Genomic DNA, 15,046 nt, shown 5'->3' with positions numbered 1-15,046 from the left:
CAGACTATAGAGCTTGCCTTTATTATATACTGAATACTGAAAGCTGAGTATACAGTAAAAGACATGCTAATTTTTGTCCATGTTTCATTTCAGTTGTTTAGATGTTCAGTCTGACTGTAACCCAATGAATCTTTTCATGCCATGTGAGCTGATAAGTAGGTGAGTGTGTGTGTGTGTATGTGTCCATGTCACTCAAATAGCAGCATGTGCCCTGACATGCTTCTCATTTCATCAGTGGCAGGGCTCAGCTGTCTGTCTGCCTCTCTGTGTGAGTGTCCTGGCTTAAAAGGGTCCTAAAGCAACCATTTATTGATCTCGCCTATATCTCCTCTGTAGAAGCAAAGGTTTCATAACTTTGCTGTCCTACAGCATACATATGTGTTACCATAATGCCAATAAAGAAAGACATTAATAATAAAGAGAAGAAATAAATGCTTTCCATCAATCTGGTAGAGGTTAAGCGGGCATTTCCAAAATACTGAGATATCTATACCCTGATAAAGGGGGTTTTCTTGAAAAGTGCTCAGACAGAAAACCAAAGAACTGTTACTTATTTTTACCTTAACAGTATTTCTTAAACAAATACACAAAGAAATATGTCTTTCTTTTGCTTAACAGAAAGCCAACATGAACACCATGAACAAAAGCTGTCACTAACTGAAGGAACCAAACTGAAGTCACGACAACAAACATCAAAGACAAGCCGTCCCAGCTGTCTTCCTCCCTGGACATTTGGTGAGTGGTTGAGAAGTTGGTGGGTTGGGGAAGCAGCATAGTGTTTTCTATTAAAAGCAAGAGCTCAGAGTTCACAACCTGGACTGATCCACCTTACCACATATACTCTGCAGCGCTTCGTTGAACGCTATAGCTTCAGTGTATCTATTTCAATGCATACTTAGTATATGTGTCACACTGAGATCTTCAAACTGGACACACTTCAACGGTTTCCTGTGGGATTAAGGATTTTTACGGCACAGATATGCACCTTCATAAGGTCCTGATTTTTATCACATGGATTCTTTGTGCATATTCTGGTAAGAATTTTTTATATTTCTGAGTAATTTGGTGTTAAGGAATTTGGCAATTGGTTCTGAAAACAGAGATTCTGAAGGGTCTTATTTATAACTGCATTTACGACGTAACTCTTCTAATCCTAGAATTTGAAACCATGTGAGGTTACTGATCTGTTTTTATAGGAATTATTTTTTAAAATTGGCATTGTACGTGTGACCTAAGAATATAATTTATATGTTAAAGATACATGTCACATATGTAGATATGCAGTGATAGCAAGTTAGACACAGTGGAGAGTTACCCTATAACGCAACTGTACAAAATGGTAGCTAGCAAGTAGAAAGTGACTCTTTATGAAAAACAGGCTTAGTCCAAGATGTTTCTGATACCTACCTTTTTACAAAATTCAAATTAGATATTTTTATATATATAAATTGAAAAACATTGCAATGAAAATGTGGGCAGAAAATGATAAAAATCCAAACACATATATTAATTTTTCATAATTTTCAGCAAGTACTATGAATAACAATGTATGTATGGTATGCAGATGTTTGTATGGGAAAATATAAGTCATATAAATCTAAGGATTTTAACAGTGTTTGCTTAATTTGTATATAAAATTTACTGTAACTGATGTCCCCTTAAAGACTGATAGCTAAGGTCACATATTTGTCACAGTGACCGTTTAGTCTCACATATTGGTACACTCTGCGTCCTCCAACCATCGTAATTGGATAAAAAAAGTATTGTAATCATTGTATAATAATTTAGTTCAGGTTTGTCAAAAATATTTGTACAAAAAAACACTCTAAATTGTCCCTTATGTGTTTTAACTAATAATGTCAGAGTTTCATTCGTTGCATTAGTTCAGATTTAATCAGAACATGTAGTTTATATTAACCACAGAAGGAGACATTAGGTATTTTGGTGATAGAAGACTAAGAATCAGACGCAGAGATCTGCATTTTACAGTTCAGCACTTGTGGTATTCTCAAAGTCTTACAAATGATTTGCATAAGTTTCTTTCTAAGACAAGCCAAATTACTGGCATGTAAACAATTTTAAAATGGTGGAGGCAGGAGGCAACAAATACCATACTGTCTGGAGTAGTGCTGTCCAAAGTCAGTTCTCAACATCCAGCATTGCGGATGTTTCAGATCTTTCTCTGGTTTAGCACACCTGAACAAAATGACGGCTCATTAACAGAATCTGCAGAACTTTGACATGCAGAGGAAGTAATTGGACCATTTCAATCAGCTGTGTTGGAACAGAGAGACATCTAAAGCCCCCTCCACCGTTTTGTCACCCCATTGCTGGCGCAGTAGAACACTAGCAAATAGCAACTCAGAGTGGTCAGTGACTGACAGCTCCAGGTGTTTCTTCTTCCCTTCTATTTCTGTTCTTGGATGAAATAACACGGACTTGACAACAAACAGGATGTAAGCAGACATTAACAGGGACAAATGACAAATACAAGAAATGTACACTACACTACACCAACCCTGACCTCCTGATCTTTGATGAAAACTTGAAATAGAACGTATAGAAGAAAACCGAACCTTCATGTGTGATGAGGGTACATGTGCATGCTCTCTGTTGCTGGCTTAATGAAACTTGATCCCAGTTTGTCCAGCTCAGGCTGGGGGAAACTTGCCAGTACATTCCCGGGATAGCACACAAAGGATGCCACTTGACTCCCACTGCTGTCTGTTGGGTCAATTGTACTGATCTGTCTGACATGTTTACTATCACAGCAAAGGCAGTGGCCATCCCACTTACTGTAAATATGAAAGAACTACAAATTTCAATGTATTTCTTTGGGATTTTATGTGATATGCCAACACAACGTAGCGTCCAATGGTGAAGTGGAAGGAAAGGGCTACAAGTCTTTCAGTTTTTAAACAATACTGCAATGCTCTTGAGGTATGCGTCTGCCAGCATTGCACATCTAGATACTCAAATTTCTGTAAGCAGGAGAAATGCATTTGGGGAAATGAGGTTTATTATGTAAAAGCTCTTCTGAGTGGTAGATACAAGTCAAAAGATGCTATATAAATTCGCCACAAACTGAAAGGGTTGCCCAGTCTTTGCAAAATGGTTACAGCTTAGTCAGATTCAATTCTCACCTCAGATTCCCAGTTAGACATTGGAGTGACTACAGGCTTCTTTTTGCCAGGTCTATGAATTTAGGTGGACAGTCATACTGTACACCACTCTACACCACTCTTTTCAGATTGGTGTAAAGAATTTAAGTAAAGGTGTATTTTTCCTTCCATTTCACAATTATGCACCACAGTAGATACCCAGGGATTGCAGGGATTAGGTACCACAGCCACCCTCAAATAGCTAAAATCTACAAATATTTGAGAGCCCTCTAAAACCTCTTAAAACTTCCTATTTTAGTAGTTCACACATCAAAAAATACCTTAATATGCATTAAAACACACAACGGAAACCTCTTTGGTACTACCGCAAAAGTTAATTGGTCCTTCTGAATTGGTGGCTTTGTAAATGCAGCCAATAGTAGCATGTCAAGCTGCATTGTTTTCCGACCTGCATTTTCTGTCAAACATTGTAGAAATGCTATACAAAGAAATCTGCGAATGGTCAAATTTTCCACAAATAATTTCAAGCTAAAGTCCACAGAATTGTCCACAAATAGGTCCACTGTACATTGTCCTCCAAATAATGAGAGTGGTGTCTGTCTGAGGTTGTAATATGACGAAATGTCAAGAAGCTTAAGGGGTATGACTACTTAAATGATACTGTATTACTCAATTATGTTTAATCTGTTTTCCTATGTCTTTGACATTTGACTCAGTGGCATCATATAGTTTATGGCAGCACATTTAGTAGGCATGAAAACATCTATGTCTGTTTATTTAAAGCATTGTGAGTATGGAGAGGTGTTAAATATGTTTTATGTGTTCTCATATCAAGCTGAAACTCATTTCATGATAATTTGCTGGCCAGAGCTGGCTGCTCCAAACACCTGCTGAGTGCTGAGATTAGATCCACAAACAACCTTTGGAGACAGATTTGACTGAGCGACAGCCAGTGGAGAGGCTTTTCACCAACATGGAATGTCAGTCACTTGTCCAGTGTTGCCGTGAAGCTCTCTGCTCTGTTTGTCCTTGCCTGTCTCGAATCAGACAGTGTCCTCTCATCCTGCTTTTCCTCTGCACCTGTTTTCAGTCCTCATGTTTATGAAATTAAGGGTTTCAGATCGCTGGTTGTAAATTGAGGAAAAGTTCAGAGCAGGAACCACAGTAAAGAGAATTTCCTTTCTTCAGCTCTCATTGTGAAAATATTTCTGAAGGACATGAGAGGGTGGCATTACCTCAGAATGTACTTCACTAAACTTGAACCTTAAGTTAGGCAAGCCCTAATTGAAATTGTGTCCATCTCTCTTCAGGGTTGGGATCCTGCTCAGAAGATGAGACGAAACTGGTGAAAACCCTGTTTAACGGTTATAACAAAGTGGTTCGCCCAGTTAACCACTTCAGCGATGCTGTAGTAGTCACCGTGGGCCTGCAGCTTATCCAACTTATTAGTGTGGTAAGAGTAACAGTTCCCCTGTGTATTTCCAAGAGTGGAAACAGTTTGGAAAAGTTTTGGAAATTTACAACCAGCATTTAGGGGTGGAGATTTGTTGGCCCAATTACTGACACAATGTGATCCCCCATCATCAACCCCTGCATCCATACAAACATAACCAGATCATCAGACAGGATCCCATACTTCAAAAAAAAAAAACCCACAAAGACTGAATACTTCAGACGAAACAGAGACAAAAGTGTGTGTGTCTGTGTGGGGTGGGGAGAGTTGATAATTTAATTAGTTGAAGGCATGTAATTTTAACTCTATGCACACTACTTGTAGTCCTGGCAAAAATAATGTACACCCTCTATCATTTGTAGCATTTTACATGTCAAGAAGTAAAAAGGATCTGCTCTGTAGAAGGATTTAAAGGGACTTTTAAGGTGATAATTTTAATAAGTCCTGATGAGGAACTTATTAGGATTCAGGATTTTTGAATTCATGAAGAGTAGTTGGTCAACAGTATCAATAAAATCTTGTACCATGTTTTAAGCTGTAGTAAACAAGCATAATATCACTATCATTTGTATACATTTTTAGACGTGAAACATCATGAACAGTTACTCTACTTTTCATCACTGATTCTAAAGTCAAGTTACAAGTCAATAGCTTTTTAAATACACCAATATGATTGTGATTTATTTTTAGTTGCTAACAAAATGTCTCTAAAAGTCCCAGTGATGCCAGTTTATGCGTATGTAAAATTTCTTTACAATATTTTTTTACTGACATTGAGACACCATGTCATTGTGACATTCTATGTCTTAATGTTTGTAGAAAAATTTCGTTGCGTAATACTGGATGCTACTTTGATCAATTCTATTATGTACTTATAGGAGCCCATTGATAAATCAGCCACAATTTCCCAAATTTTGGGTGATTCGTGATCGTACTTACATGTGAAATCAATGTTATCTATTTCCGCACAAGTCTGAAAATCAGCCATTGCCAACTTTTCTCTGCCCTTGGAAAGAGCTGACTGATAGACCTACCCACCCTATCTAATGTCCATGTGCTTAGTTAACAATAGTCCCCCCACTGTTGCCATCTTAACGATTTTGTTACTGTGCTTAGAAATTTTTCAGACAAAAAAAAATCGGTATTGACCAAATTGGAAATGGCAGGTCAGGGTTTGTAAAGATCAGTTTGCTAATACTGATTCACAAAGGAAGCCAGGCATTTGTCAAACTTGATGGTATGCTGAAGAGGCAGTTCGGTCATTTGATTCAGCCGTATTGAAGCAGGAATGCATCTAAAAACTGCGGGACAGTAGATCTTGAGTGCTAGGTCAACGAGTTCATTTCTATCTCTGATGTTGTTCCTTTATTTTTCTCAGGATGAAGTCAACCAGATTGTGACCAGTAATGTCCGTCTCCGACAGGTAGCTGTTTTGTGTGTTGTCTTCCTGTGTGTAGCTATAATGTACTTAATTCAGAACATTTTATGAATTCATTTCAAGGACCGTGAGACCGTGACAAGGAAGGTTTTAAGACATTAATTTGATACACTGTATGGAGGGCCAACACAGCCATTATTTCTGTATTTATTTTAAAAGAATAAATACATCAATAAATTATTAAGATCAATACTAATCTGGAGACCTCCACTAGTTTTGCAGTCAAGTTTATTCACCATGTGGTCTGTATGACAATCTGTTTCTACATTGTCTGCTAATTGTGAAATCTGTCTAAAGAGCTGATGGGAAAGTGCCTGAAAATCCTCCATCGCAAGGCCGCCATGATTTTCAAAGACTCAGGCTAAAGTAGTGGAAATTAACAGATAAGTGTAAGCCCCGCCCACAGCCCCGCCTCTCTGAGTTCAATATGGTGACACTGCAGGAACAGGAACCATGAAATAAATAAATACATATTTAATTAATTATCTGCATCTGCACATGCATTTGCATTTGAATTATTTATTGAGATATTTAATAACTAAATTGTTTCTCATATAAATTATTTAATCACATTAATTTAATTTGGAATTAAATTAATGATTTAATTATTTTAATTAAGTTTTTGTTTATTTATTTATTTATTTAATTTAGTCCCTTTTGGCCCTCCATGCACATCCAAGCCAGAATATTTATATTAAAAGATTATTCATTGTCAATAGATCAGCCTGATCTATATCAAATTACATCTGCTTAACAAGATCAATCACCTGAGGGAAGAACAAATAAACAGATTAATTATTTGGAGGGCTGCCTTCCCATTTTTCATCCTAGCAATGGAAAGACGTGAACCTGCAGTGGGATCCAGATGCTTATGGAGGCATCAAAAAGATCCGAATTCCTTCAACAGACATATGGAAGCCTGACTTAGTTCTGTACAACAAGTAAGCAGAACTGCTGCTCCGGTTTATACAGACATCTACTCTTAGCTTTAGCTAACTGAATATGTGGTCACACTCTGTCTGCCCTCTGTTTTCTTCCTGTTCCTTGTTCCAGTGCTGATGGTGATTTTGCCATCATTCATGAGACCAAAGTCCTGCTGGAGCACACGGGCATGATAACATGGAACCCACCTGCAATCTACAAGAGTTACTGTGAGATCATTGTCCTTCACTTCCCATTTGACCTCCAGAACTGCAGCATGAAACTGGGAACCTGGACATATGATGGCACTCTGGTCATCATCAACCCAGTAAGAGTGAAGCTTTTACTATGTTGTTTTTGTTCAAAATGTATTGCTTTACAATAAGACATGTCTTTGTATTTGAGAATTAATTTGATTGAGCATCACAAGTTAGTGCAGAGTTGTGATGCAGAAAGAAGTGCATTTTGTGGATATAATTTAACCCAATCCTAAAAGTTTGGCTGTGATGTATGCAATGCGCCGGCTCGATGAAGTTTACCAGACCTTAATTGCTCAATATTTGGAAGCATATCGAGGACGTACTGGATAGTTTCGTTCACTTTATCCGCTGCCATTGCCTATATACAACCACAGGCAGACTACAATTCTAAAATATTGCAGAAACTCATCATTCACAAGTTTTCCTTCTGTCAATTGGACCCATTAGAATTCAATTGGAGAAATTGAGCTCAGTAGGAGAAATTCCAGAGAGAGCATTAAATGGAAATGAAAATTGATGGCAATTACGTAAAGAGCCAATGGCCAGGCTGCCAGTAAGGTGAGCCTGAACCCTAGTTCCAAAACCTTTGCAACCTCTGACAGGTTTTCTTTCAGGATTTCCCTGCACCTAAATCCAGTAACTACACCACGACGAACCAGTTTTGCTGTTGATGATAAAGGAAAAAAATAAAAATAAAAATCTCCATACCATCTGCTACTGTAGGTGTGTTCAAGGTGCAAAATGTCAGCTTTCCTCAACATGTGAAAAAGTTATTGTCTCAACTGATCAGTCCTCTTTGTGGCTTGGGGGGTAACCTTCAATGGAAATTCTGATTGCGTTCTTCTTGCCAGTCTTTCATAAAGTCCAGGTTCATGATATGTTCAACATTAATCATCATAATAGCTGTCCTGTCTTCTACCTGAGCTATGGGTCTCTGCTGGTCTCTGTGGAGCCGACCTGTCATCATAGGTGGACGTTGATTAGTGGACGTAGGTTCCATTTTCAGAAGATAGGTAACACAGTGCCCTTAAGAGACACTCGGCCTCCTCAAAGCCGTTCTTCCTTGACTTGACTTGTTCTGTTGGTTCACAAACAGGAACTTCACAACAGCTAGGATAAATACACACAAGAGCTGGATTTATACTGAGATTAAATTACACTCTCGTGGATTCCTTTTACTGACTGTGTGACTTCTGTCAAGCAATTGCTTGCAATAGTTTTGTTCAGCAGTATCAGAGTAAAGGTGACAAACAAAAGCAAGCCATGTTTTGCAAACCACAATTTTCCTCCTAAGTCATAATTCTGCGCTACTTTGTGTTGGGCTCACATATAAAATCCCAATAAAATACATTGATGCTTGGTGTAATGTAATGAAACGTGAAGTTCAATGTATATTTGCATATCTTAAGTTTGCTTTCTGGCTTTAGGACAGTGACCGACCAGACCTCAGTAACTTCATGGAGTCAGGTGAATGGGTGTTGAAGGACTACAGGAGCTGGAAACACTGGGTTTACTACACATGCTGCCCTGACACGCCCTATCTGGACATCACCTACCATTTCCTGATGCTGCGGCTTCCCCTTTATTTCATTGTCAATGTCATAATTCCCTGCATGCTGTTCTCCTTTCTCACTGGACTAGTCTTTTACCTCCCTACTGATTCAGGTATGTAAATGTAGAAACACCTTTTTCTTTTACAATTTAAGGGAATAATTCATTTTTAAAGTTCTCACAATGAATTTGCAAAAGCATATATTGATGTTATTGTCATGAATGGTGGTGAGGATGAGGACGCACGCCGATCCAGGAGGTAGGTGAAAAGTGATGATTTTAATAATAAATAATCCAAGAACGGCACAACGGGGAACAGCACGGAGAAACAGGCGACATACGACAACCAAACGACAAGGATCCGACGACAGACAAAGACAACAGGTGGATTTAAATACACAATCAAGGGAATGAGACACACCTGGGAAACAATCAACGGGGAAGACGCAGAGACAGACTCACAGTGAACAGGACTACACAGAAAAAAACAACACACAGAAACACGGATCGTGACAGTTATTTTTAAAGAGAGTGTTTGCTGAAGTTCAAAGTGCAACACGTGACAACTCAACAACCATAAAATGTGGAAATCTGGAAAGAAAATATTTAAAAGAAAGAAAGCACAGAAAAGTTTACCTATGAATTGACATGACAGAACCACCAAAACACCTTAATTGTAGAAAAAAAAAAAATCCTAATTTTTTAATTTTTTTTGACATTTTGAGTTTAGAGTATTGTTTCACAAAAATTGGAATCTATACTTATAAATTTAATATTGCATTGATCCTTTCAAGATGAATCTTATGAATAAAGGAAAAAGTAAAACACATATATGTATTTATTGTAGTGGTGATTTGTGTCTCATGGTAATCAAATGGGCAGATTATTATTATTCACAATCAATGCAGGAAAAAAAAGAAAATTGGTGAACTGAAGCATTAAAAAATAATAAGGGTGATAAGGGTGGGAAGAGCAACTTGGTGCAATTACATCAATTATTGCAGTGAAAGCAACACAAAAAAAATTGTTTTACTTATCATAAATGCATTGAAACTGAATCAACTTGTCCCTTTAGCCTGACCTGTCAGTTATGGTTCCTAATGTCTCATTGTGATTGTTAATTTAAGATGACATGCTTTAGAGTTTAGTGAACTTTTAACTAAACAGCAAAGTGCCTCAAAAAACATGAATAACTACAACTCAAAACATTACTGACTGATCAGTCTATTCAAGCAGATATTATGCTGCTACAATGAAGCCCTGCCTTTTTGTGATTAATTTTTTGCAGATTCTTCTGTGGAGCGTAATTCTAAATTATTTACGGAAAACCCTCTATTCACTGATTCTTTTTTGTAGAGCATGTCTAAAATATTCTAAAGAAAATGCAGCTTGGGTAGCTGAATTACCAAGGTCCAGTGCTACATGGCATGCTACTGGCTGGTGTCTGCAAAGTAACCAATTCAGGAGCGAAAATCTGTTTTCCCTGGAACTGACTGGTTGTACCTCCAAGAGCAGAGCTAAAGATTACTGTAGATATTAACTTCTACAGTGACATCTACAGTGCTAAGAGGATTTCCACTGTGTGTATTAACGCATATTTCGATATACTTAGTGTTACAACTATCAAAATAAGCAGTTATAATATAAGCATTTTTAGAGGGGGTCTCAAGTATTTGTGGATTGCAGTCAGCTTATGTTTCTAATTCCTGTTACTACCACTGTAGTTTATTTTATGGTAAAGGTTTTGAGAGGGGGAAACAGGATACTACCAAACAGACAAACTCTTCCTAATGACCGGGCAAAAAACCCCAACTTTTTTGTTAATTTAATTACTTTATAAAACATAGGTACTTTACACCATACCTTCAACATAATGAAAGTATAGCGTGGTATTGTGTAAAGGTGTTTTGCTGTTACCTGCATTATGTTTTCAGACACAATGTTTTTTTTTCTCCCTGACTCAAGGCGAGAAGATGACTCTGTCCATCTCTGTCCTGTTGTCTTTGACTGTCTTCCTGCTGGTTATCGTCGAGCTGATTCCTTCCACTTCCAGCGCTGTCCCTCTCATAGGGAAATACATGCTCTTCACTATGGTTTTTGTGATCGCCTCCATCATCATCACGGTCATCGTCATCAACACACACCACCGCTCGCCCAGCACACACACCATGCCGGCATGGATCCGCAAGGTTCATGCTGTTTGCTCTGTGGTAGAAAGTGAGAAACGATGCATCTGTTCTGTAAGTGGCAGAACTTGATCAGTTTTCTTTCTGTGTCCTGTTAGGTCTTCATTGAAACCATTCCAAACATGATGTTTTTCTCAACAATGAAGCGACCCAGTCAGGAGATCAGCCAGAAGAGACTGTTCCCTACTGACATGGACATATCAGATATTTCAGGCAAGACACCCTAAACACTGTAGCATAAAGCCAAGTAAAGTAATAGTAAAAAGAAAGTACACCCATAAGGCTCTGACATACTTCATCCAAAGCCAAACAGTTGACACACAGTTTAGTGGTTTTCGACTGTTCATATTTGTACACACCTTTCATACAACGGTGCAGCCCACTGGAGGGACACTCCTCCCGATTCATTATAATTCATGCTACTACTGAAGGGGGTCCCCCCTCACCTCCCTGTAGCTTTGATTTTACAAAGTTGTCACAGAGAGGGCGTAGTCTCTGATCACACATGAGGACTTTTTTGGCAATCTACAGGACCAGCTGAGAAAAGAGACATTGAATTCAAAAACAGGTTTCATATATGGACTCCAAGTGCGTTAGCAGACACACCACCACCGTGACTTGAACATGCCTATATCAGGAAGAAAGGCATGTGATAATGTAAGCTTTGGGAAGAGAGTGTGTTGGCCAGAAGCCTTATAAACAGGGTGCTGTCCAACAATCGGGAGGATTTTGCTATGACTGGGCTAAGATTTCCTTGCAATTCGGTCGTGCTGACTTGGGCTACAGTTTGTAATAAAAATTTGCTGATCAACCAAAGTCTCTAGCATATAGAGTCTTATTCCTGAAACATCATCACACCCACATCAAGAGGAGACTGACAGAGGACACTGCAAGATCACCACACTTTTCTGTAGACAGCCTCTTCTGTGAGCAAAGACGTTGCAATTTCCATCCAGGTATTATTAAACATTTGCCTGTGGTATTTATATAGGAGTTATTTAGTGAAGAATCATACGTCCATCATTCCTCATCTCATCAGATAAATGTTCCTCAAAAATATCAATGTCTCTTGCCGAATAGTGGAAGCGAAGTAGTCAAAGAGAAATATCAACATTGCTGTCCGAGTGCATTTCTGCACAAAGCACAGCAACAAACTTCTGACCAATCACACAACACTTTGCAGAGATTTATGTCAAAATAGTTCAACAAGGATCTGGTGTCAAGTTCAGCAGGTGAACAGGTCTCTGAGAACAGTTTTCATTATGTGTCTACGCAGCCCCGGCTCCAGACGAGTTTAACAGGGGGGACATTGGCTTATTTTGGGGGGGCAAGGGGGCAAAATGAGTATAGCAATAATAATATTACTCAAGTAAAATAAATATTCCAAAAAAGTTACTCAATGTAACATGTACTACTGACTTTTGAACATAAACAAGATCGGTAGCCTACAGGCTACTTATTAACAAGCGTATGGTGCTGTACTGGTATTAGCTAGTCGTCCTTTAGCTAACATGACCTGCATCCAGCAGCTTTGCTCAACTCAGTCGGTTAGTTTGGAGGAAAAACTGTGAAAAGTTCTTTGCGTTTTGCTGGTTTGCTCCCATGATTCTAACACACCTGTAGCTCCGCCCAGCAGCAGCAGGTCCCCTTCACTGCCCACAGGTGGAAACCCAGAGGAGCGTCTTAGCACTCATGTTGCAAGGCGCCTCGAAAAACACGTTACAACTTGTTAACAGCAGATTAAACAGTTTTAACTGCTGAAAAAAGTGACAGAAGGCACAGATATGGGAAGTGTGCAAGCCCCTACTGTATTAAATCAATATAGGAATAACAGAGATTTGGCCACTTTAAGGTAAAAACAACAAATAGCTTACAGTCCACGGGGGGCACGTCTGACTCCGTGGGTGGGAAATGCCCCCCAATGCCCGCCCATGCCACCGGGCCTGTGTCTATGTCAACAATAACCAATTTCAGAACTTCGCATGAAGTATTTCGGGGCCTTCATAGATAGGGTGAGAAGTTTGGTCATACGGGGGGGGGCTGAGAGTAGACAGGTGGTATAGCGTTTTGATGGAAAGAAATGTAGATGAGCTGAGAACCACAAAAGATGTCTGAGGTTAAAGAAAAAAGTAGCTGTCTATAGCACACAAAGTTAAGTCTTTAAGAATCACTGTGGAAAAAACACTGCAAAGACATGGCAGAACCTGAGAGATGGGTCAATCTTTTATTGGATAAAAATGTAATTTCTCTTGAGTCTTGTTATCACTCTGATTTTTCATGGCTTCACCTAAAGAAGTTTTGTTTGTTACTATTAATAAAGGGCTGATTCATCCTTCTAGTTCAGGAGTCTTTCCATCCACGCTGTTCTTATAACCTATACCAAAATGATCGACTAACTAGCTGCCCTCTCTCCTCTACAGGTAACCCCACTCCAGCCAGTGTAACCTATAAGTCTCCCATCATGAAGAACCCTGATGTTCGGAGTGCCATTGAAGGAGTGAAGTACATTGCTGAAACCATGAAATCAGATGAAGAATCTAACAATGTAAGAGCATCTGATGGTAACATTTTGGCTTTAGGCAACGAACAATCTATACAAATTTTTACAAAAGTCAGTAAGCATTTCTGTTTTAGTGTATTATTGACTAAAACACACCAACGCTCATTATCCACTTTATTAGGTATATCTACTAAATTACTTATAAACAAAAATACAGACTAAGACTTGAATCGGTGCCATGACGAATTAAGTGAAAGGGGGATCAAATTAGTTCAACCTAAGCATACCATACCTAAGAAAATGGACACCATTTGTTTGTTTGTGTTTTTTTTTTATCTCTGTCCTATATAATGTATGTGAGCAAAACCTTTCCCACCAGAACAGTGAGATGCTTCCTCTATAACACATTCTGGATTGCCAGTGACTGGATTATGGTAGATTTCAGGGGAGACGGGCCTATTGCTGTCATGGGAGAAAAAAATTGAGGCTTTGGAAGAATAAAAATTCTTCCAGGTGAAGACTGTTGTCCGGTCTTCACCTGGACAACAGAATGAATAGGAGACGGAACAGTGAAGACACATACAAGAGAGAAAAGAGAAGACCTAAGCTGTTTTATGAAGCTTAGGTCCTTCAGTGCTAAGGACTACTGAAAATGCTGCAGACCTTCTCACAGTCTGCCATAGAAAGTATGATCTCTTTGGCTATCATCTGTTAGGGTAGCAGCATCAGAGGCAGAGACTAAAAAAACTAATAAAGAATGCTGTTGTTTTCTGGGGATTGCTCTTGAGCCTCTGAAAATGAATGTGTAAGGAAGGATGCTTGATAAAATCAGAGAATTTGTCTTATAGGTACCACCATCTACAGTGATGCATTTAAGAAACATTCATAGTATGAGTTACAAAAAACATAACACTTTTCTTCTTGATCAATAAAATATTTAGAATATGAATTGAATATTATAGAATCAAATAAACATTATCAAGTTCTTTTAGGAATGTAGTCTTCTGAGTAAGACACATTGAGAAAGCTGGTAATTAACCCCAGGTATGCTAGAGTAGCATAGCTCTAAAATAAAAACATAATACATTTATTATTGTGAAATACAGTTTTTAATAATTTGCAAACCAGTTTTCCATTCCAGTTTCTGCCACCTAAAAGACAACTGCTCCTTCTTAATGTTGCCAAGTTTGAAGACACCTAAACCCAAAGACAGACGTTTTCTCATTTCATTGTAGGCAGCAGAAGAATGGAAGTTCGTGGCGATGGTTTTGGATCATATCCTGCTGTGTGTCTTCATGGCCGTGTGTATCATCGGAACGCTTGCCGTCTTCGCTGGGAGACTAATAGAGCTCAACATGCTATGAAAACCTAGCCCACAAAGGAGGATGTGTACAATAAAATTAGAAGTCGTGCTTTGAGAGGGATCAGAATGGTTAATTTGTGGACCCTTTTGAGGTTGTGATGTTGACGCGGTCTGTGTGGCATTTCTGGCACACGAAGGCTGAGCTGATAGCTAAAACGCTACAGGGAGCCCTGAGTCTTGAGTCACATTTGAGGGTTTGTGTTTTTACTAAGACGGATGAAACTTCAGCAGCAAATTAACTCTGAATTCATA

At 38.7% G+C, this 15,046-nt stretch overlaps 1 protein-coding gene across 1 annotated transcript; it reads left to right on the top strand.

Annotated features, from left to right (window-relative positions):
• The first annotated feature begins 788 nt into the window (after window positions 1-788).
• On the top strand, window positions 789-14,895 carry chrna1 (cholinergic receptor, nicotinic, alpha 1 (muscle)). The gene is made up of 10 exons (XM_007569917.2): window positions 789-1,034; window positions 4,433-4,575; window positions 5,954-5,998; window positions 6,845-6,954; window positions 7,067-7,262; window positions 8,622-8,859; window positions 10,711-10,934; window positions 11,030-11,144; window positions 13,352-13,476; window positions 14,667-14,895. The coding sequence occupies exons 1-10, from the start codon at window positions 980-982 to the stop codon at window positions 14,793-14,795; spliced, it is 1,380 nt and encodes a 459-aa protein (XP_007569979.1). The 5' UTR covers window positions 789-979; the 3' UTR covers window positions 14,796-14,895.
• The last annotated feature ends 151 nt before the right edge of the window (window positions 14,896-15,046 follow it).

Source organism: Poecilia formosa, unplaced genomic scaffold (assembly GCF_000485575.1).
Source record: "Poecilia formosa unplaced genomic scaffold, Poecilia_formosa-5.1.2 Scaffold251, whole genome shotgun sequence".
In the NCBI taxonomy this organism is placed as follows: Eukaryota; Metazoa; Chordata; class Actinopteri; order Cyprinodontiformes; family Poeciliidae; genus Poecilia; species Poecilia formosa.
The sequence above is the reverse complement of the archived record's forward strand: the minus strand, read 5'-3'. Positions and strand labels throughout refer to the sequence as shown.